Source organism: Biomphalaria glabrata, chromosome 13 (genome assembly GCF_947242115.1).
Source record: "Biomphalaria glabrata chromosome 13, xgBioGlab47.1, whole genome shotgun sequence".
In the NCBI taxonomy this organism is placed as follows: Eukaryota; Metazoa; Mollusca; class Gastropoda; family Planorbidae; genus Biomphalaria; species Biomphalaria glabrata.
The window spans coordinates 7,667,457-7,690,149 of NC_074723.1; the positions used below are offsets into that span (position 1 = coordinate 7,667,457).

General features: G+C 33.4%; 1 protein-coding gene across 1 annotated transcript in view; it reads right to left on the reverse strand.

The window, feature by feature from the left end:
* The window catches only part of LOC106063179 (uncharacterized), a 52,371-nt gene that overhangs the window by 2,661 nt on the left and 27,017 nt on the right, over positions 1-22,693 (reverse strand). Inside the window, exons 15-35 of the mRNA XM_056007778.1 lie at positions 22,447-22,633; positions 20,948-21,052; positions 20,066-20,282; positions 19,538-19,713; positions 16,170-16,336; positions 15,433-15,508; positions 14,619-14,721; positions 14,201-14,407; positions 13,227-13,370; positions 12,547-12,749; positions 11,005-11,095; positions 9,768-9,885; positions 8,271-8,415; positions 8,012-8,102; positions 7,137-7,307; positions 6,339-6,552; positions 5,858-6,002; positions 3,767-4,012; positions 2,612-2,743; positions 1,713-1,848; positions 288-398 (exon numbers count right to left, since the gene is read on the reverse strand). Of these exons, the coding sequence (XP_055863753.1) occupies positions 288-398; positions 1,713-1,848; positions 2,612-2,743; positions 3,767-4,012; positions 5,858-6,002; positions 6,339-6,552; positions 7,137-7,307; positions 8,012-8,102; positions 8,271-8,415; positions 9,768-9,885; positions 11,005-11,095; positions 12,547-12,749; positions 13,227-13,370; positions 14,201-14,407; positions 14,619-14,721; positions 15,433-15,508; positions 16,170-16,336; positions 19,538-19,713; positions 20,066-20,282; positions 20,948-21,052; positions 22,447-22,633 (3,185 nt within the window). The remainder of the gene's footprint in view (positions 1-287; positions 399-1,712; positions 1,849-2,611; positions 2,744-3,766; positions 4,013-5,857; positions 6,003-6,338; positions 6,553-7,136; positions 7,308-8,011; positions 8,103-8,270; positions 8,416-9,767; positions 9,886-11,004; positions 11,096-12,546; positions 12,750-13,226; positions 13,371-14,200; positions 14,408-14,618; positions 14,722-15,432; positions 15,509-16,169; positions 16,337-19,537; positions 19,714-20,065; positions 20,283-20,947; positions 21,053-22,446; positions 22,634-22,693) is intronic.

Sequence of the window (22,693 nt, forward strand, 5' to 3'; positions counted from 1 at the left end):
ATCTTGAATTTACAATACCTAGTCTACATGTGGATTCAAAATAGTGCCCCCTCACTAAGGTAGCCCTATGTGGTTTAACCAGAGATTTTAATTATTCCATAAACCTGTTATACAAGAATGACTTTAATGTTTCAGACTTTTGTCCTCTAAAACAATTTCTACAGCCTTTACCTCTTCTATTTTCTACAGTCAGAAAGGGATGACAAGAGGGCGAATTTGAGAACACATTTTGTAAATACCCGTAACAAACCAGATTTTAAATAAATTGAGAAACCTATGAATCTCACCTGTCTTAGTGTATGCTTGTCATATTGGTTACACAAGTTGTTGACGGAGCTACATCTAATGTATTCAGTTCTCCATTTACTCCAGAATCTTCTCAGATTAAACTCACGCTCCTGAAGAAATATTCTCAGATGGGAGTTGTTTTTTTAAACAATGTGACTTTTCATTCAATAATAAAATAAGAGTTTCTTTGATAAAGAAACACAAAGAATATTAATCACTCAGAAAACTAAACAAATCAAATTGATTTTTGTATAGATAATTAAAACTTTTTTTAATGAATATATTTTTTTTTAAATTGCTTTTTGTGTAACATATCTTTCTAGTTATAGCTAAGAGCTCTATGATATATATAGGAAGGAGGAAGCATATGGTAGATGATGTTTGTGTGCTCAACAAGCACAACTCTGCTCAAGATGGGATTCTTTTTTAAAATGTCAATAATTTTGATAAGATGAAAACAGAAAAAGAGACAGGCTTAATATGCATCAGAAGACAACATGATAATGACAGGGTATAAACAGAGCAGAATGGGTCTAACTGTTTTAACACAACATTACTGGTTGCCAGGATGAAGTAAGCTACATGAAGGAAATAAAAGTTTCATTTTCCTCTTGAACACTCTTGTTCAGATTTACATTAGAAAATAATTACTGTGTCCTGAACCAGTGATTCTTGAACTTTTTTGACTTGGGGACCCCTTTTTATAGTAAAAACTTGCCCACGAACCCCTAATGAAAAACTACATAAATGCATAGTATATAAGTTACATATGTAAACAAAAATCTTTTTGTTAGAGGGCAGTTTATTGAATTTTTTGTTACAAGTAAAATTTAAAAAATTAAAGACTTAGATGAAGTTGATGAGAATTTATGAATTTATATATGTCTGGCTCAATGTTTGTAGCAACAGTGAATCTCAATGAGCACAAAATTTTAGTAGGTTTCTTTTATTTGTGATGGGGATCGTTATGGCAATGAATTCCCCTTGTACCAATTAAGAAGATGGGAAAGCAGTCAACAACTTCAGTACAATAACCCACAATGCAGGATATAAAATTGAAATCTGTTTTTGTAACCAGAAAACTGTGGTTACTTATTCAAACTTTGGTTTAAGGTTTCTTGTTTGTGGATATTTAAAAAAAACTACTCCTGTATTAGTAAGTATTCATCTGTGATTGGGATCTGAGACTGCACAAAAGGGTTCAATAACCAGTTGGGAATATCCATAATAAATATATTAAACAGTAGTGAGGGGCCAGTTGATTATTATGAAAATTATCAAATTGGATAAACTGGCTTTTAGCCAAAAAAGGTTATTTTAATTGTAATTCATCTTCCTGTGGACCCCTGGGGTTTGAGAACTTACTAGGAAATCTAATCCAAGGTGTCAACTAAATGATAAAACAAAAAATGTATGACTTTTACCATTTCCACAGCAGTGATGGTGAGATCTACTCTTGACTTCCACTTCATGGCACATCTCTCACACATCCTCTGCCTTCTTTTCTCAACCAACTTGTGCACAGAGACTTCCTGTTTCAATGCAGTCAACACAGACTTGCTGAAATAAAAGACACAAGGCAGAAGTACAAAGTTTTACATTTCATCACTTAAATGTCTGACTTAAGAAGATTTGTCCTTTCTGTGACTTTCAAGAGCGTAGACAAAATTTCTAGCATTTTAGAAACACCAGATGAGCTGATGAACTTTGCCAAGAAAAAAACTCCAGTCTCAAGCCCAGGTAAAGGAGGGTTGGGTCTGAGGTTAGTAACTTTACCCTTTAAAAAAAATTAATTGCTACAGAAACCACAACATCAGAAAGCCAAAAAGAAGAAGAGTTCATAACAAACACCAGTGAAAGGCCACAGAAAGCTGGTATGCTGACAAATCTTGGACCCAGCTGAGGGGGGATAGCCCAGAACAGAGTCCAATGGCATAGTTCTATTGCATCCCTATGCTCAACTGGGAGTCAAAAGGATTAAGTCAAGTACGTCAAGATGATCCCATGACTTGGTTTGTGTATTCATTAGTTTTGTATCAAAATTCTACTATAAACATTCTGGTTGTAATTTAAAGCCAATATAGTAGGAGTGAAGCCAAAGAGTATGGCATGAAACTTGCTAGTTTTTGTAGAAAATGGATATAATTTTATGAAAAATTCTTTTTTCCCCCCATTTTATTGTTTGCTTTATTTACTTCTTGGGGGAACACTTCCTTATGAGAACCCAAATCAAGATATATGCTATATTATAGCATACTTGTGTACTTATACTTGTGTAAAATGATAGAAATCTACCACAAATTCAGAACATTTTTTAAAGTACCAAAGTTTTTTGTTGTAGAATCTGACAGCCTTGCTCCAATTATCTTCATCTCTCTGATGTTCCAAACGTCTGCTGGTGACAAATTTGTGCCATCTTTTGACAACTCTTACAGTTAAAAGAAGTCGATAGCATCTATAAAAGAAAAGTAATTCAATCTTATCAATACAAAGTCCCAAAACATTTGCTAGTTCAGACATTTATACTCCATCATTTTCTACAGCTTAAATACATCTTTTAAACTCTTTCTTCATTAAACTACAAACATTGAAATGTTAAATGATATCTTTATGCTATGTCTCACTGAGCTTGCATTTTAAACAACTCTATTAAGTGTATAACTAGAATACTTGATAAATCTAAACATCTAACAGAGTAGCAGATGACCAACATTGGTATATTCTGTTCAATCTGGTTTTATAATATTTTATACAACTGCCTTGACTTGATAATGAGTATAGGTTTTGATACAAGTGATGGCTGCCTGGTCGTGCGGTTTGCGCGCTGGACTGTCATTCAGATTTATCGACGGTCGAGGGTTCAAACCCTGCCCGCTCCCATCCCCGTCGTCCTGCGGGAGGTTTGGACTAGGAAGTAAACTATCTTCAACTCTGAAGGAACATCCGAATTATGTAAAACACTTTACAAACAAAACATGTACATAACTAGTCAAAACATGACAATGGGATCTGTTTGCTGTGTGTAGTGATTTCATTTGACTTCAAACAAACTAAACCAAATCTAAAATGAGCGATTTTGAAAAAGTTATTCAATTTTACATTTGGCTTGATGGAAAAATAGCCTTGTTAGATTATTTTATTTAAATTTCTGCTAACAAACATTTATATTAATTTCAACTAACAAAGTAACCCACAATCTTTAATAAGATTTAAAGGACATCAGACCTTTACATTCTAATCTGCTCTAACTTGAAATATACTTTGCTAATATACATACTAATCTCTAGCTGTCTCTAATTATATGTAACTCCTAGAACTCAGCTATAACTAGTAAAGTTAACTTTTAAAATAGAAAATAATTTCACTGCTATTGTACAAATATTTTTGCTCTAAACCATAATGACAACATTTCCCAAAAGATTCAAAGTTCAGGAATTAAAATTTTTTCCATTTATTTCATTTACAAAGACTTCCTTACCTTTTAGCTTGTATGTTGTTGATCCGTTCCTTCCACAAGACAAGCACTGCCCGCATTGTGGCCATTTCCCTGTCATGGACCACTTTATCTGCCATCTCATTCAGGCTAGTGCAATACTCTGCCCGCCACCGGAAAGTTACAAAAGCATTGTGTAGTAAGCGGGTGTTTACTCTGTGTAACATTAAATCTTCTAGTTCCCTTAAGCGACATGTCCTCCTGGTGTAGATACGCCAGGCTTTGAAAATCCTTGAACAATAAAATGAAATGAATTATTGGTCACTTACAAAACAATTTGAATATCAAATGATAAATATAATATTTTAAAAATACCAAGCCAAATTGTCAGGTAACAGCATTGTATGAAGTGTATCTCTCTATTCTATGTCGTATCCCCTTTCAGACCTTGCGAAACTAAGTGCAGATGATGTTAAGGGCATCAATGTTTTTGGCCTTCAATTAATGAGCAGGTGTCATATGGCCAGCACAAAGACCAACCACCTTTACTTTCCCCAACTAAAGTCAGATATCATTAGAGTTGGGTGGACTCAGGGGCTCCCTAAAATCCAAAAATTTTAAAAATCCCAGTCTTCCTGAACATTCAAACCCAGTACACCAGTTTCATAAGCCAAGTGCTTAACCACTCAGGACCACACCTAAATGTTGTATCACTGTTAGATGTTTGACAATTAGTATCATTACAGGCCTTGAAATTTCATGTATTATTTCATGTCATAAGGACTATTGTATATCATGTTGAATCACTGCTTAATAACATACTGTAATAACTTAAAGGAAGCAACTCAATAATATACATGTTAATTTACATGGGGACATTACAAATACATATAAAAACGTCTGCCTTGAGCACATCATCTTCAACAGCTCTAGACTAGGCAGAAGTCCCTTATCTTCTCTCTAATGTCAACATCCTTCTAAGTCTAGTCTCTGATAGTGCATACCTTCTGCACTATCTTGGATGGTGGTGTGCATGGCAATGATATTATTAATGAGTCATAAGGATTATTGTATGTCATGTTGAATCACTGTTTAATAACATACAATGATACTTCAAGGCTTGCAATGATAACAATGATTCTTAATAATGTGCCTAATATTTACATAAAATGTGCATTCTTAGCCTTTATGAACAAAAATCAACATTTTCTTTTAACTATTAGTCACTAGTATACCAGAAAACAAAATTGATATATGTATTGTTACGATCTCTCCTCCTTATCAGGCCTTCTGTAAACACTGCTAAACACAACACAATACATCAACACCTCAAGAACTTGATAATAAGGCTCCAAATAATCTGGTACTTTAACAATGAGTGAATAAGTAGATAACAGCCAATACTAGACAATTGGAATCAAACACATCAACAACTATAATGTCACTCTGTACATCACTGTACAAAACTCTACTGTCTCTCTATCTGGACTTGTACATCAACACATGAGGACTCAACCAGGACCGACTTCATGGCCAACTAACAGTCCTGGTCTCCTCCGTGTCCTGTCTTGAACTGCCGCTTTCCTACACTGTGTCACTCATACACGCAGGCTTTTGACCACATGACCATAACATTGGTCATATTTGCGTGTAATCGTAGTACTGTCCCTTATCCATGGCCCCGCTGACCTGAGTGATTCACGTGTGTGTCAGCTGAGCCTATAGTTAACCCTTTTGCGCCGCCAATAGGGTCATAACAGTATGCATCTAAATTTCTAATATTTTCTTTACAATTAACAAAACCTTATTAATAAATGGTACCAAAGGTATAAACAATTATCTTTTGTTCTTATTATCTGTTCCTTACAATTATGTATTGTTTTAAAAGATGTGTATTTCTATGAAAAATTGCTTGCATAACTAATTTTGAAAACAAAACAGTTACATAGTTCAGAACTATGCAAAACCTAAAATATCATGATATCAAATTTTCAATATCTTTTCTAGTTTTTTGTGATCTAAATATGACAGACAGACGGACATACCACAAAAAACTAATTGCAGCTTTTCACCTTTTGTGGGCCACTAACAAACTTATGTAAATTACTAGCACAAATGATTTCATATCTTCCTCACCTGATCTGCAGCTTTGTCTCCACATTTTGCTGCACTGACTGCTTGACTCGGGTCATTACTACCCAGTACTGAAAGTATATGTGAAGACTTCTTTCCTGCAAAGCTTTCTTTAATGCCAAGCCTCTGATACGTCTTTCTCGACTTACTGGTAATGGAATATAGAACATCATATTCAATTGAATCATTTAAGCTATTTTTAAACAGAATGAGGAATTACATTAGGTCCAACTAGGATTACTTCATCTGAATACAGAACTGAAACCTCCTCTCGTATCTGTCCTCCCCAATATGTCCACGGAAAAAAATTTGACAACAGCACATTGAGTATGCTATAGGAGGCAAAGAAGATAGGCTATAATGATAATAAATTTTACTAAATAAAAGATCTAGATTTAAAAGCTGCACTTCCTCTGTTATTTCCAGTAGACAATTAACATTAGTACTTTAAAAAATGTGCTAATACAGAGTAAATCTTTGATACCTTTGGTCCAAGCTTTCCATTCCATTAATAGAGTCAACATGAGACGAGAAGTCTGGAGCTTTCTGGCTCTGTGAGCCAAAGTTTGAACCCTCCAGATCCTAAGATAAACTTTTGTTAGTCTAACATGCTTATGAAGGAACCAATCCTCCAGTTGGCAGTACAGCATCTGTATGTGAGTGAAGGATCTCTTCCAATGGTGGAAGTAATGAAATAACTGAAATTTTAAGAAGCACAACTCTATTTAACACATTAAATCCTGGATTTATTTATTGTTATATCTAAACATTTCACTTGTTTAATCATTGAAGGTACAAGTTATAAACTATTGATTGTTTGTTTGATAAATTTAGGAAGTTCTTTCAGAAATGAAGATGATTACATCCTAGCCCAGTCTCTTACAGGACAGCAGGTGATAGCAGTGGGCAGGGTTCAAACTTATTGATCATTGTAAAGGGAGTCCAGAGCCAATACCAAACAATCAAGGAGGGATTTATAAGATTTAACTTTAAAATAATTATAATTATAATCTATTTTTTTATGCACAAACTATATGCCAAATTTTCTCATGGATAATAAAGGTTATAATTATTATTATTATTATTAATACACTTTACAAACTAAATGAAAAATATCTAAAAAAAAATTTTTTTTTCATTTCTAACATTGTTCTTAAGAAAAACATTGATATCCTTAAATGTTTTTCAAAAATGGAAGAAAAATAAATTAGGAGCCAAAATTTTTATTTCTTATGCAGAAATACTGTGCAATAAAAAAAATTCAGCCAAGGAAATAAATTACTTTTCTTCTTTCCAATAAATATTTCAGCTTGAAGCCTCTAGTTTTCTGGGATTTCCTTCTCCAAACCAAAGCAATACTCAAAGCATTTTGCTCAATTTGAAGTGTTCTCTCTTCCAAGCATTTTTTTCTCAATAGAAACAAATCATGCCATTGATGAAACAATCTTTTCACCTGTTGATTCAGAATGAAAGAATATAAAACTTTCTATAACTAAACTATTATAAGCATTATCCCAATCTTAATATAGTGAACATTGTTTTTGGTAACATTAAACGAATGTTAAATCCTCAGAGAGAAAAATCAGATTGCAAAGAAGTGAAACAAAACATAAGAAACAAAAGACATGTGATAAATAAAAGTCTGAGAGTCTATTTCAAGTGTTAAAAATGTGGAGGAAAAACATTTAGAGATTTAATCAACTACAAGGCTACTAGCAAACAAAATTCTCTAGAGTGACATCTAATTCAACAATGCCAAGCATTTGGGCAGTTGTTTGAGATAAACATCTATAAAAAAGCTAACAAGATCCTCAAAATAAAGAATCACCCTTTGTGTCAGGATTTAGTGATTTTACCATCACAAAAGAGATACAAGACACTGATAGCAAAGACAGCAAAGACAAACAGACACAAACACTCTTTTGTTCCCCTGGCAATCAAATCATTAAATAAGAACAATCTGATATAAACTTTGTCACATGTAAATTATGAGTGAGTCTGGTGTGAATGTACACTTTGGTTTCTTATAGTTATAATGTTTTTTGTTTGGTGTAATGCACAAATTGTAAGACAAATTTCCATACGAACAATAAAGTTATTATTATTATTATTAATATTAACAGAAATTCTGGAACATTCACACCAATAAAGACTCACCAATAAAGTGTAGGAGTGAATCTGAAACTGAAGTATAAGTCTCTGTTCACTCTGAATGTTCTTCACCACACAACGCCATTCTCTGAACATTCTGTCAGCAAAGAAGGTCAGTAATTAATCATAAGATCATTGTACATAAACAAAAATTATTTTTATTTTACATTATTTTCTAATAAAATATAGTATTAAAAAAACAGCATTGTATTTGTATTTATTAAAAATAAGAATATATTGAAGTTGAATCTAATAATTTATTAACCTGTAAAGAATTTTCTGTTTTGAATTATTGCGAAAACTTTTCACTTTAGAAGTTACTGATTTCCAAATGTCAAAATATGCCGTCAGTTTTTGGCTCAATAGTTTTCTTCTAAAGCCATCATGTAAAGTTTGAAGTTTGTGATTATCTAAATAAAATAAATAAAAAAAAGACACTTTACAAATTATGAACACAGTCTAAAATGTTAAACTCAAAACATGTGAATTAGAGAAATGTTAGTTTTAATATTACTGTAAAACAAAATATCTTGTATTCTGAGCTAAATTATTATTATTATAGCTTTTATATAGCGCTACTTTCATGCTTATAGCATACTCAGAGCGCTTTGGTCCAATCTCATTTGTGGACCAGTGGGGGGGAGGGGGTATCTAGGAATTGGTTTTCCGTGCTGCTTTAGGCGCTCAGTAAACACAACTCTGCCCGAGTCGGGTGTCGAACCTCGAGCCCCCTTTTAGGTAGCCAAGACAAGCCAAGTTCAAGCGCACTTAGCCTCTCGACCATGCTTCCCACTAAATGTATTTAAACAAATGGATTACTGTTTGAATAATCCTTTAAAAGGTTATTTATTATCTATATTCTTTTCTATTAATATTTTGTGAAGTTTGAAAGTGAAATGGAAGAATTGGCTTTCCCTGAAGATAACTGGCAACAAAAAACAATGTTTATAAAGCAATAATTCTCACCCCACTTTTGTATGGCTCTGAGACCTGGGGGCTCTATCGAAGGCATTTCAGGCTCCTTTAATGCTTCCATCAAAGGTGCCTTCGCTTCATGATAGGCTACGCTTGAAGACTACATTACAAATAAATATGTTCTGCTGGAGGCTGGTGTGGACAGTATAAAAGTACTAAGTACCATTTTACAGCTGTGCTGGGTCAGGCACTTATCCCACATGAGAGACGACCGCATGCCAAATGCAATATTCTTTGGAAAGCTTAAAGGACGATGGTGTAACAGAGATGCCCCCGTAAGCATAATAAAGATCCTCTCAGATGCCATTTCACCCTCACTGGCATAGAAGAAAGTAGCTGACAGCAGATGGCCTCTGAAAGAGACAGCTGGAGAGCTCTCACAAAGACTGCAGGACAAACATTTGAGACTCAAAGAGAAGCCATTATTAGACAGACACAGAAGATGGAAAGAAAACTTAAATATACCGCCAGCGGACAATGCTTTGTCTGCACGAGATGCAAGAAAATATGCAGGTGACAACTGGGTCTGCATAGTTATGTGAATCACTGTTTGCATCTTTAATCTTCTTGCCACTGTGAAGTATGGCAATATCATATAGTATTGTAATAAATAAATAAATATATATTGTAATGCTTTGTATAATATATTCCTAAGTACTAACTAAAACAATAAATTAAGATCGATTTCTGAGCAATGGTAGATTGTAAAATGTAATACTATCTAATACAAAAGCATAATAGAATAAAATAAAACCATTTTTTTTTATTTCTTATAAATATAGCTTACTTTTGGCCCACCACTGCCAGCGTTGAAGAATCAGGATAAGATAGTTGTTCCAAGCCTGTTGATGCATAAGCTCAGATTTTTTGTTCTGCTCTAGCCTCTGACACCATTTTCGAAATGCCTAAAACAATTTTCAAAAGAAAAAGGTTTGGGAACTGTTCATATCAATTTATGTGACAGCCTGAAAAATGTATTGACATACGTGAATATTTGACTGTGTGTGAGCATGAGCACTTTCATTTATGAACTTTGTTTTTTAATAAGTGGAGGTCACTTATAGTGGTCCATCTAATATTGTTTTGTTTTATAAGTTTCAGACGATCTTTCAGAAATGAAGACTATTATGTCCTAGCCCAGACCTTCCGTAGGACAGCAGGGGAGGGCAGTGATCAGGATCTGAGCTTGGGACCATCAAAAGCACATAAAACATGAATAGGCAGCCACAATGGTTGCAATATGGTTGAGAAAACTGAGTTGAAATTCTGGTGAAGGCTGGGATTTTTAATTTGGGTGCCTCTGAGTCCACCCACCTCTAATGGGTACCTGAGATTAGTTTGGGAAAAGTAAAGGCAGTAGGTCGTTGTGCTGGCCACATGACTCCATTGTGAACCATAGGCCACAGAAACAGATAACCTCTACATCATCTGCTCTATAGACCACAAGGTCTGAAAGAAACTTTTACTAGCTTTAGTGTCAAAGTTGAAAAACACAGAATAGAAACACACCATCTACAACAACTAATGAAACACCTTTGATTCTTAGTGTAGTCGTGCAAAAATAGGTCACCTATGTTGCTACAGAACTGTCATCCCAAAACCGAAAGAAATTGAATGACTAATTCTCTTAATGAATATTTGACAAGTTAGCAATAACAGGATTGCTCTTCATTACCTTAACAAAACAGGATGCTCAAAGAAAAGCACAACAATATAGTGGAAACTAGACATTAGGAGTAGACTATCTGATTTCAAACAATAATTTAAACACATTAGTGAGGAAACCCAATCACCCTGCAATAGCAATAGTTTTCAGTTAATTATGTTTTAAAAGATTTAAAAATTATTGATTTGGATTCTAGTATATACAATCTTTATGCCACTCACACGCTCAAATCAGTTTTGCCAGACAGGCCTCAATAAGCTTTGCTTCTTATTGGACATATTTTAAGAAAAACCTTTAGTTTTTAACAGTGGACAAGACATGATTTTTTAATGAGATAATCATTTGATAATGAATATACCAATTTGGTCTGTCGATGTTGCAACAATGTCTGCGACCTGACCATCAACTTATGTCTCTCATGAGCCCAATTTTTCCAGGCTACAAACACCCTGCAATAGCAAATTGTTTTCAGTTATGTTTTCAAAGATTAACAAAAATATTGATTTAGATACTAGTAAATAAATTATTAAAATGTTACATTAAGACCAAAAAAAATTATTTGCTTAAATAGTTGCATGAGACAAAGTTATCTATTTTTCAGAACTGTATATGGACAAAATTCTAAGTACATGTTCAACAATGTTTGGTTACAAAAATCTAGATAGATATCATCATAAATGCCAAATTGACAAATTCTCTATATCCATATTTAAATGTGTTGCTTCATCACAAACACTAAAGTAGCCCACAATAAAACAGCCCAATGAAAAATCATAAACACCAAAGCATCCTAACCCTAACATAGCCCAATGAGTTATCGAAAACACTGAAACAGCCCAATGAGACATTACAAACATTAAAATAGCCCTATGAGGCATCACAAACATTAAAACAGCCCAATGAGACATCACAAACACTGAAACAGCCCAATGAGACATCACAAACATTAAAACAGCCCAATGAGACATCACAAACACTGAAACAGCCCAATGAGACATCACAAACATTAAAATAGCCCAATGAGACATCACAAACATTAAAACAGCCCAATGAGACATCACAAACACTGAAACAGCCCAATGAGACATCACAAACATTAAAATAGCCCAATGAGACATCACAAACATTAAAACAGCCCAATGAGACATCACAAACACTGAAACAGCCCAATGAGACATCACAAACATTAAAATAGCCCAATGAGGCATCACAAACACTAAAACAGCCCAATGAGACATCACAAACACTAAAACAGCCTGATGAGGCATCACAAACACTAAAACAGCCTGATGAGGCATCACAAACACTAAAACAGCCCTATGAGACATCACAAACACTGACATAGCCTAATGAGACATCTCAAGCACTAAAACAGCCCACTGAGACATCACAAGCACTAAAACAGCCCAATGAGACATCACAAACATTAAAATAGCCCAATGAGACATCACAAACATTAAAACAGCCCAATGAGACATCACAAACACTGAAACAGCCCAATGAGACATCACAAACATTAAAATAGCCCAATGAGGCATCACAAACACTAAAACAGCCCAATGAGACATCACAAACACTAAAACAGCCTGATGAGGCATCACAAACACTAAAACAGCCTGATGAGGCATCACAAACACTAAAACAGCCCTCTGAGACATCACAAACACTGACATAGCCTAATGAGACATCTCAAGCACTAAAACAGCCCACTGAGACATCACAAGCACTAAAACAGGCCATTGAGGCATCACAAGCACTAAAACAGCCCACTGAGGCATCACAAACACTAAAACAGGCCACTGAGACATCACAAGCACTAAAACAGCCCACTGAGGCATCACAAGCACTAAAACAGCCCATTGAGGCATCACAAGCACTAAAACAGGCCACTGAGACTGACCATAATGAAAGATTCGTATGATAGACACATCTGATTTTGGTGATAGCTTTGTACTTGGTGAACCAGTGAGTGAAACAGAGAAACAATGTTCCTTTGTTGATTTTTTTGGACAGCATGTTTTCCAAGTGATACAGTTCCATTTCTCTAGGAGTAGCAGAGGTCCAGAGATGGAGAATATAATTTTTCTGTTGCTTTTCCTGAGCCTTGAAAATTTTTTTTATAAAAGAACAATTAAAGCAATAAAAATAAGGTACATTTTAACATGAACAAAATAATTAATTTGAATATAACAAGGATGGATCAAAACAAATATAGGCCACATTAAAATCTAATTCCCAGAAATGAGACCTGATGAAGACTTGAGGTAAAATAGCACTCATGAAGCTATAGTTCAGTTGGAAACAACCAACACTGCTACACCAATATAGGTCTTGTCCATTAGGAGGCAACTTTTTGCCCAAAAGTGGAAATTTACCCCTGGCAAGGAATAATTATTGTTGTCTTCTCCTTATAAGTGTAACCATTTCATGGGCTCCCAGACTTAACTAAAACACGCACACTATTACCATAAGACTTGTACATTAAAATAATATTCTTTCCATGAAACAATCTAATGCACATTGCAGTTAAATAAGAAATGAAATCTTAGACCTGCACACAAATGTTGAGCTTTGACTTACTTTCTTTTGCCATACAGGAAAATACTTCTGAAATGACTTCAACATTTTATGATGATAAGCCCTCTTGGAAAGATGCTTAATGTATTTCCTATAGTTTTTGTACACCCGCAGTGATCTAAAATATTTTTCTTGAACACGTAGTTTCTAAGACATGAGATAAATAAATCAAAAAATTACAATACAACTGACTGTTACATGTTGATTTAAAGTTAAGTATTATATTTGCTAGGGGTGGATTATTTTATGTTTCAAGCTAGCAATCATAATCAGGTCATTCCAGTTGACATAGCTTCATCTGTATGATATAGTTGCAGAGTACTTCTTTCAGACCTTGCCTATAGGGCAGAGGATGCAAAGGTCATCTATTCTTTGGCCAACAGTTACGAGGGTGTCATATGGCTAGCACAATGACCAACTGCCTTTTCTTTCCCCAACTAATGTTAGATATCCATTAGAGGTGGGTGAACTCAATGGCATCCTAAAAATCCTAAAATTCAGAATCCAAAGTCTTCAACTAGATTTGAATCTAAAGTCCCTCAGTTTGGAAGCCAAGAGCTTTACCATTTAGCCACCATGTCCCTGATGATATAGGTGGGCCTCATTAAATTTCGCAGCCCATGAAGAGAATATCTTTGCATAATTATAGATGAAATAGTTACCAAGTAGTTCTATGATTTGCATTTTGAAAAATCATTATTTGCATGAGTAATGTCTTTATATTTTATTGCTGAGCATGTATGTGTCAGAGTCTAAATTATAAATGGCTATCAAAATAATTACAAATATTAGCATTATGGTTGTACATTGTTTGGATAATTATTGTAACAAAACTTTCTCTGCATCAAGGTTTTTGCTCTTTAGGGAACAATAATATTGAATTTCTATAATTATACAAGGTAGCATTGAAATTAAAAGAAAATATTTAAAATACCTGTAATGAAATCTTAAATTGACTTTTTTTTTATTTAACTTACCCACAAACTATTAGCCTTAACAGCCTGATCAAAACTTTTCTTCCAGCAGTTGAATGCCATCACAGTTATTGTTCTTACATGGACGGATTTCAAGAGTGTCAAAGCAGCTTTGAGCTGAGATCTCCTGACTGAAAATTCTTTCCATTGTTCAAAAGCAACACACAGTGGCCAGTGCATTAGTCTGGTTAGGGCTTTTGTTACTGTTTCCTGTAGACACAAATGAGCTATTTGAGTGGTTTAACACTGATAGTAAAGTAAAGTTCCCCTTTTAGACCTTGTGGTCTATAGGGCAGATGACATAAAGGTCATCTGTTTCTGTGGCCTACGGTTAACAAGGGTGTCATGTGGCCAACACAACGACCAACCACTTTTACAAGAGTAGTTTGTATGACATGAGCCTGTGCATCAACATTCTTACCTTCAATTTGAAACACTTGGCAAGACGATCTTCTTTAGCTGCCTCAATGGCAACAGTCAGTAACTTTCTCCTGTCCATCTCACTTCCATTCTCACTGTAGATACTATGACAGAAAAACATTCATTATTTATAGTCACAATGTTTATTAAAACTAATTATGAAGCTATAACATTGTGTATAATCTATTCAGAGGAAAATGCCTAATAATCTAAATTTAAAAAAAAATTACTGTTGCTGAGATAGACTTGAGACTTGGCATAAGGAAATACATTGATAGATAGAAATTTACAGAGAAAACCCTGCTGGTCCAAAATGAAAACAAAACATGTTTGGGGGACATGAGATTTCATCACCTTCAAAAAAAAAAAAAAGGCCCACACTTGTCTATTTGACATGTAGTGAACTACAAAAACCTTATTTATAGATTTTACTAAGTGGCACAAAGACATAAACCCTGTCATATATATCTTTAGCTTCTGCTTGCTACTACCCAAGACTCTAAAAGACCACATTCCCTAATTCTAAAAGAAATACACTGAGTTGTTATCATCATCTTTGACACAAGATGAATTAAATGTTTTAATTGACATATGGTGATGTTTTTGTCTCTTTGGATTGTAACATATAATTGTTAACAAAGAAAAGTTGTGATTATAAACTCTATTTAGACTGTCTTCTTTGTTTGTTGATGAAGGCCTTGTAGCCCGAATTTCCTTAGTTTTAATTTTGGTTTCCTTTATATGTTTATTATTACATTAACTGACGAATCAGACAAATATAGATTTTAAAAAAAAATTTGTAATGTGAAACAAACCTTTCACTGAATGAATCAGAAAAATCAGATGTTATACTGGTCAGTGACATGAAATTAATTTCACTTTCTGTCAACTCTGAAACATTGGCAAATATTTTGAGTAAAAACTGAGGTTAAAAAAAAAAAGTACTTTCACATCATCCTATTACACAAAGCAGAATTCATACCAATTAATTTCTATGTTAATTAGACATTCAATATTTCTTATTGATCAGTTATTAGATCTAATTAAGAAATAGGATAAGATAATTATTGCTAATCTAGTTTCAACAATTCCAATACAAGGAGTTAATGTTAGAAAATAAAAAGAGGAAGAGTGGGAAAAATGTTTTATTTTCAAAGTGGCAAGCTAATTAGACAAAATCAGGAGGTCTTTCTGGCATAAAAATTTGATACTAATCAACACAGCCACATGCTTATGAGGTTGTTTGATGACTTTAAGTGCAGCACTATGTTACAAAACAATTGAAACAATTTCTCAGTACAATTATTCAGCTTATTTACCTTTTTTTTTTTAAATTCAATTTTCAAGCTTATGTTAAACTTCTAAAAATGTTCAAAGTAGTGATAGCTTGCATAGGTGATCTGTAAACTCAATGAGAATAAAAATCTCCCCAGATAATTCAATAAATATCTGATGAATTTTATCAATTTCAAACTCTATTATTTTCACAAAGCATTTATTTTGTTGTGATGATGTGAACGTAACAGAGAACAAAACTGTGTTTTTATCTCACCAAGATCATTGAAGGCTGGAACAAGTGTAGAGGATTTCCTGTTGTCAATGAGACCAATTCTTTCAGAAAAAGTAACAACAGCCTCAGTCATAGAGCTTCCAGTCAGCTGTTGCCAGGCTGAGAAGTATGTAGCCAGGAGTCTCACATTGAAGGTTTTGTTATAAGCTCTGTAAGAAAAGTGGATAATGTGTCAGCCATATGTTTGCCATATCAAATAATATATCTTATAATTTACAGATGTTCTTTCAAAGAAGATTATTATGTCCTACAAGTTTCAATGTTTTAATCTAGTCATAAATGCTAGTTAGAGACATATTCTCTACTAAATCATTAAGTCTTCCTGGCTAATTATGGCTACTCCTTCTAAGCTGTAATGGCAATAGGGAAGAAGAAGAACTTGTACCATTGTTCCCAGCATATTGAATAAGAAATAAGTCTTTATATTTGTGTTTTTCTGAGTTTTTTTTTAGGAAACTTTTTTGTATTTGTAAGATGTTTAAGTGTTTTACTTTTTAGTTTTCTTCCTTTAAGTGATTTTACACTGATCAAACATGAGCATTCATTTTTTTTAAACCTTTCAGCAATATTTTGAGTCTGTATCGATAAGATATATAAAGTGTCTAAAAAATTGCGTTGCAGTGACTGAAAACAAAATTTTTGATGTTTCCAAGCAATCAGTCATGTGAGATGTATCTGATTTTACTGTTAATAATAATAATAATAATCTTTATTATCCGTAAGGAAATTCGTCTTACAATTTGTGCATTACACCAAACAAAAAACATTATAACTATAAGAAACCAAAGTGTATATTCACACCAGACTCACTCATAATTTACATGTGACAAAGTTTATACCAGATTGTTCTTATTTAATGATTTGATTGCCAGGGGAACAAAAGAGTGTTTGAGTCTGTTTGTCTTTGCTATCGGTGTCTTGTATCTCTTTTGTGATGTATCTTAGTGAATGTAACCAAAAAATTGGTAGTTCTATTGGTTTTATTTTATAAAAACAAGGTTTTTATATGCACAGCAATTTTTCAGTTACCCTTTCGAATTCAATGTAAGTTGTGCTACAAATACTAGTGAAAACATATTTTAGCAATTTTTAGTATTTCCATTTATTTTTAAAACTCAGTAAGATATGGCCTCTTTCAGTCATGAAATGACTATGGTTCATCTTGTTGAAGAATAAGATATGAGCTTGGGCATTAGATAAGGTCAAAATTTTTTTTTTTCACTCTCACAGCAGTCCCCCACCCCCATGCAGCTGTAGGGTGCAATCTAGTATTAAGATTTTATTCTTCTTTTTAAAATTGATAATTAAAACAACTGTATTGCCTGATATGTATTTTCCTTTTTGTAAAATGGTACGATTCATCCATGTATTTTTTTTCATATTCATTTTAAAGCTGTGTTAAGGCACAACTACGCTGTTGTGGAAGGTTAGTAAAATTTGTCTATAATTATGTTTGAAGCAGACATTTTGTATAGAAAAGTTTATTACTTTTAATAACCTTTATCCAATGTAGGTTTTAAAAAAAGCAAAAAGTAAAGTCTCCTAAGATGTGAAGTAGTCTGTTTCTTAGACCAAGAGTCTACATATTCTTAGACCAAGAGTCTACATATTCTTAGATCAAGAGTCTACATATTCCGGTACGTGACGTTTTGGCCCTGCCGTTTTGGCGACAGGACGTTTTGGCGCGAGCCGTTTTGGCGACGGGACGTTTTGGCGCGAGATATCATTTGAGGAACATCATTGAATATCTCAAGGGACTTGCACACAACTTTTTAATGAACCCTTGAATTCCAGTGACTTAGGCAAATAACCATGGTGTCTATGTATACTTAACTTAAAGTATTTTGAGAAACATGTATTATATTTTTACTTATTATTAGCAAGTGTTTGGTATGTATAGCTGGAGATACCATACAGTCATTAAATAAACCAATGTTTTATGTAAACAAATAATTGCATCAATTTTTAGTCTATCATTGTTTCATTTTGTTTTTGATTTTTTTTTTTATTTTAAATTAATATCTTAAAAAACTTTTTGAAAATAAAAGTGTGCCTCTTAATAAACACACATACACAAGCCAAAATGTTTATTAAAGAAAATGATGTGAAAAACAAACACATTTAGTATGTGAAAAATATGTCTTAACACAAACACTCATGCAAAACATAGATATGAATAATTCTTTTAAAAGAAATAATACAATAAACGTACATAATGTATATCGCGCCAAAACGTCCCGTCGCCAAAACGGCGGGGCCAAAACGTCCTGCTTCGTACATATTCTTAGATCAAGAGTCTACATATTTTTAGACCAAGAGTCTACAAATTCTTTGACCAAGAGTCTACATATTCTTAGACCAAGAGGCTACATATTCTTGGACCAAGAGTCTACATATTCTTGGACCAAGAGGCTACATATGAAATGTGAGCACAATGATGAACTACTTTTTTCTTGATCAGCTCGATACAAGATTTACAAAGCTGAAAGCAAGTTACCAACTGAATGAATGAGACTAGACTAATGTTAGGATCACCAGCTCTCCATATATAGATGACCACAATAATCAAATAACTATTTTAGAACAATGTTTAATAAACAATTAAAAAAAAACACAAGATGAGTGAATTTTTTTTTTTCAAATTAACTCTGCAAATTTGCTAACTGTAACTTAAAAATCTTTAAGAACCACATAGAAAATTGTATCCATGTAGGCCTACTTCATCTCTCTTACAACCAAGAAATAAAATAGTGAAAAAAAAACCCAACTCTTCCTGAAAATTCTCAATCTTGAACACCTTAACATTGTCTTTAAAAAAAGTCCTATAAAACATTCAAGAAAGAACTTATGACTCAATTTTATCGTCTTGTGATATTTATTTCTGTACATTTCTCACAAACCGTAGTATTCCTAAACATTAATTAGTAATTATATGCAATATAAATGGCTTTACTATCATCAGAGAAAATCCCAGTCAATTCGAGGTTGCTCAATCAAAACTTTGCTCTACCTCTCAATATTCATAAAAACTCTCTCACGATAATTTAATAAATATCTGACAAATGTTATCTCTTTAGAACATTCAGTAATTCCTTACTTGGCAATGTGAAAACAATAAATCTCTGACAAGATTATCTCTATAAAATATAACAGCTTGCTGCCCAATGCACTGAACAGAATGCGAGGATCTGAGTCTAAGTCAGTAAAACAATGAAAGTTATGTACCTCCTTGCAGCAAAAAGCTGGCTAGAAGAAGAAGAAGATATACCTCCTTACCTGGCAATTGGAAAGAATAAATATCTAACAAAATATCAACTCTAAACAACCTTTAAAGCTATATAACCCCTTACTTGGCAATGAGGGAAGAATGCAAGTGCTTACGCCACAACAGAAAGTAGTGCACTAGGCAAACATTGCTTTGCCTCTCCATAAAGTGTAACAATGACTGCTGCATCCAAGACTTCTGGTGCAGAACATTTTCTTTCCACAAGTTGAAGCTTTGTCTCTTTAATGATAGGTTTGACTCCTGTAAAAACAAGCACAGTCGAAAAAGCAAAATTATAAAGATCTATAATATCATATATATATATATATATATGTATTAGTGTATTGGACAGAATTATGTCTTATTTCATGAACAATGTAAATATAACATGCAAGAAGATAAACTGATCTAAATAAAAGGATTGACTACATATATTAAATGCAATGAATATTTGTACATGAGGATTTCTTCACTCTTTATTTAATGGACACTTTTAAATATTGATGGTGAAGAACTGTTCTTTCTATAACTATTGCAATACATATTAACACTCTTATACAAAGAAAAAAAAAAGATATAATAAAGCTTAAATGAGTTTTCTAACATGTTTTACCAATTCTTCTTGCAGCTTAGTTCTGTATGTGTATAAAGTGGTGGCTTTGTTCTTCCAAAGGTAGAAAATATGCTTCATGATAAGCCTCTCTTGGAACAGCTTACTCTTTTTTTTCCTGATGCTGAAATACTTCCAGCCATCAAGGACCACAAGGAGAAGTCCCTGAGACAGCCTTTGCTCAATTTCTTTGGCAATCTGACAAACTTTATACTGACGCCTGGAATGGAAATGATTGTTTCATATATAATATATTTAGTAAATTTTAACATAAGACCAAAAAAAAAAAATTGATAGGGTAAAAGCATCACTACCCAAAAGAAAGTCACACACTTCCAAGATCCTTACATCTAGCCACAGACACCCTATTACACCAACCTTTTCAAAGCTGTTACTTATTTAAGTATGAAAACTAACTGATCTGAAACTGTATTTAGAGCTTAGCAGTTTTCAAAACTGAACGAAGTTTATTAACAATGTATTGTTGCAAACAAAAACATTTCATTTTTTTTAATTACAAAAACAAAGCCTAGAAATAAAAAAAAATTAAAGAAAAAGCCTTAAAAAATTTCAAATAACTTCATTCTAAAGTCACTCTATTAAAAAATTAAATATATTTTGGTGGACACCATGATAAATAGTAGGTACCCCTCTTATACACCTATCAATCTTAGGGGCAGACAATGTAAAGCACTTTACCACTCAGCCACCATGCCCTGGATGCCATGAAATGAAAAAAAAATTGGGGGGGGGGGGGGGGGGGGAACTGGGGAAAGAACAAATTTCTTTCTTACTGTATTTCAAACAATTAGCTGTTGAGTTGAAAAACTTCTGGCATATATAATAAAATCAAAAAATTAATGTTTAAAATGTTGACCAACTTACTTCCAAGAGTTGAAATAATTCAGTAAGACTCTATGCTGAAAGACAATGACATTTCTCTTGCATTCAGATTTATGTTGCACTAGACTTCTCCAGGAGGTAAACACTCTACACAAAAATGTATAAAACATTGAGATAAAAACAATACATAAATATTTTTTTTGGGGGGGGGGGGGGGGGGCGGTTTGCATAGTTATGTGAAACACTGCACTCATTCTTAATCTTCAGAATCATAGACATTGCTATTATTGTTACATATTTCTAGAGTAAGCCTGTGTACATAATAGGAGAGCTGTGTTTTTGGGTGGAGAAAGCCATTATATTTTGTTTTGTTGTAAATGTTTCAGACACTCCTTCAAGGTTGAAAGTTATTACATCCTAGTTCATACATGCGGCAGTACAGTGTGGGAAGGCAGAGGTCAGGGTTCTAATTGGGGGACATGGAGACAACAATGTGATACAAATTTTTGTATTAAGTGTGGTTAACAACAGAGGCAATCTGAACACCTAGCAGTGGTGCTAACTATGTAACAGAGGTAGTTTCTAAGAACTGTAAGATCTGTGAACAGTGTAGAAGGTGAAACCAAAACCTAATGATGCTATTTGGGTTAGTTGCCTTATAATACATCCTCCCATCATTCTCCATTACAAATAAACATCCTAATTTCTTCGAATCTTTTTGTTTGAGTCCGTCCTAGATTTATAGAAAAATATGTATATAAAGTTATGGTGATCAGTAAATGAAGTATTCATTTTATGTTTGTATTAAGCTGAAATGAAGAGGAATTAATTTACAAAAATATTCTTATTCTAGTACAATGTTTGTTCGATATATAAATCACTAAATTTAGAAAGCTTTCAGGATAGAAGACTCAATAGTAAAATAGCAATTATACATAAAACACTGAACCATAATTTAAAATACAAAAACAAAATTTAATAAAATACTGAGAAAGACACAAAGATAAAGGCACATTCCTCGTTCCATATGCTAGGACAAATTTGTACTAATACTCCTTCTTCCCTAGTGCTATTAGAGCATGGAATGGGTTGCCTGAGCTAGCCAGGAAAACCAGTGACTTGGCAGAATTTAAGTCATTGGTTAATATGCATGACTGAATGCATGATGCGTAGAACGTAATCATCTTTTTTGAATAACGTCTGTATTATATAAGATATGTTTTGGACGTTCTATTATTTTAGCCCAAAGCTTATACCACACGACCATTTAACATATATATTTTATTAAGCAATAACTCAAGTTGTCTTAATGTTTCCTGATTTTCTAGATGATACTGACATATTTCTTTCTTATTGAAATTAAATTTAGTCTCTTTGCTTTTTTTTTAATTTTTAGATAAATTTTAATGAAATTAGGAGTTTTGAATTAATGGTACTTCCTTTACTTTCAGAAACAAAGTTAAAGTCATGCTTCTTACATTCTTTATAGCACAACAAATTTGTTTTTTTTTTAGTTTGTTTCTTTTTAAGCAATATCTTACTCTATCATGAATGTACTCCTCTGGTGCAGCACAAGGGGTTTTATCTTCAGTAATTTCCGTGTTTCTTGCAGCCAATACATAAAGATATTCTTTAACCTCTTGGATCCCAGCAATGTTAGATAATCCTCTCCTCTGACATTGGCTTGGCACACTTTATCCAATGAGTTGAGCCAGGAACTGAAATAAACTGAATGATAAACAATAGCTAGGTTTTAGTTACAAAGATTACAACATGTGTAAAACTGGG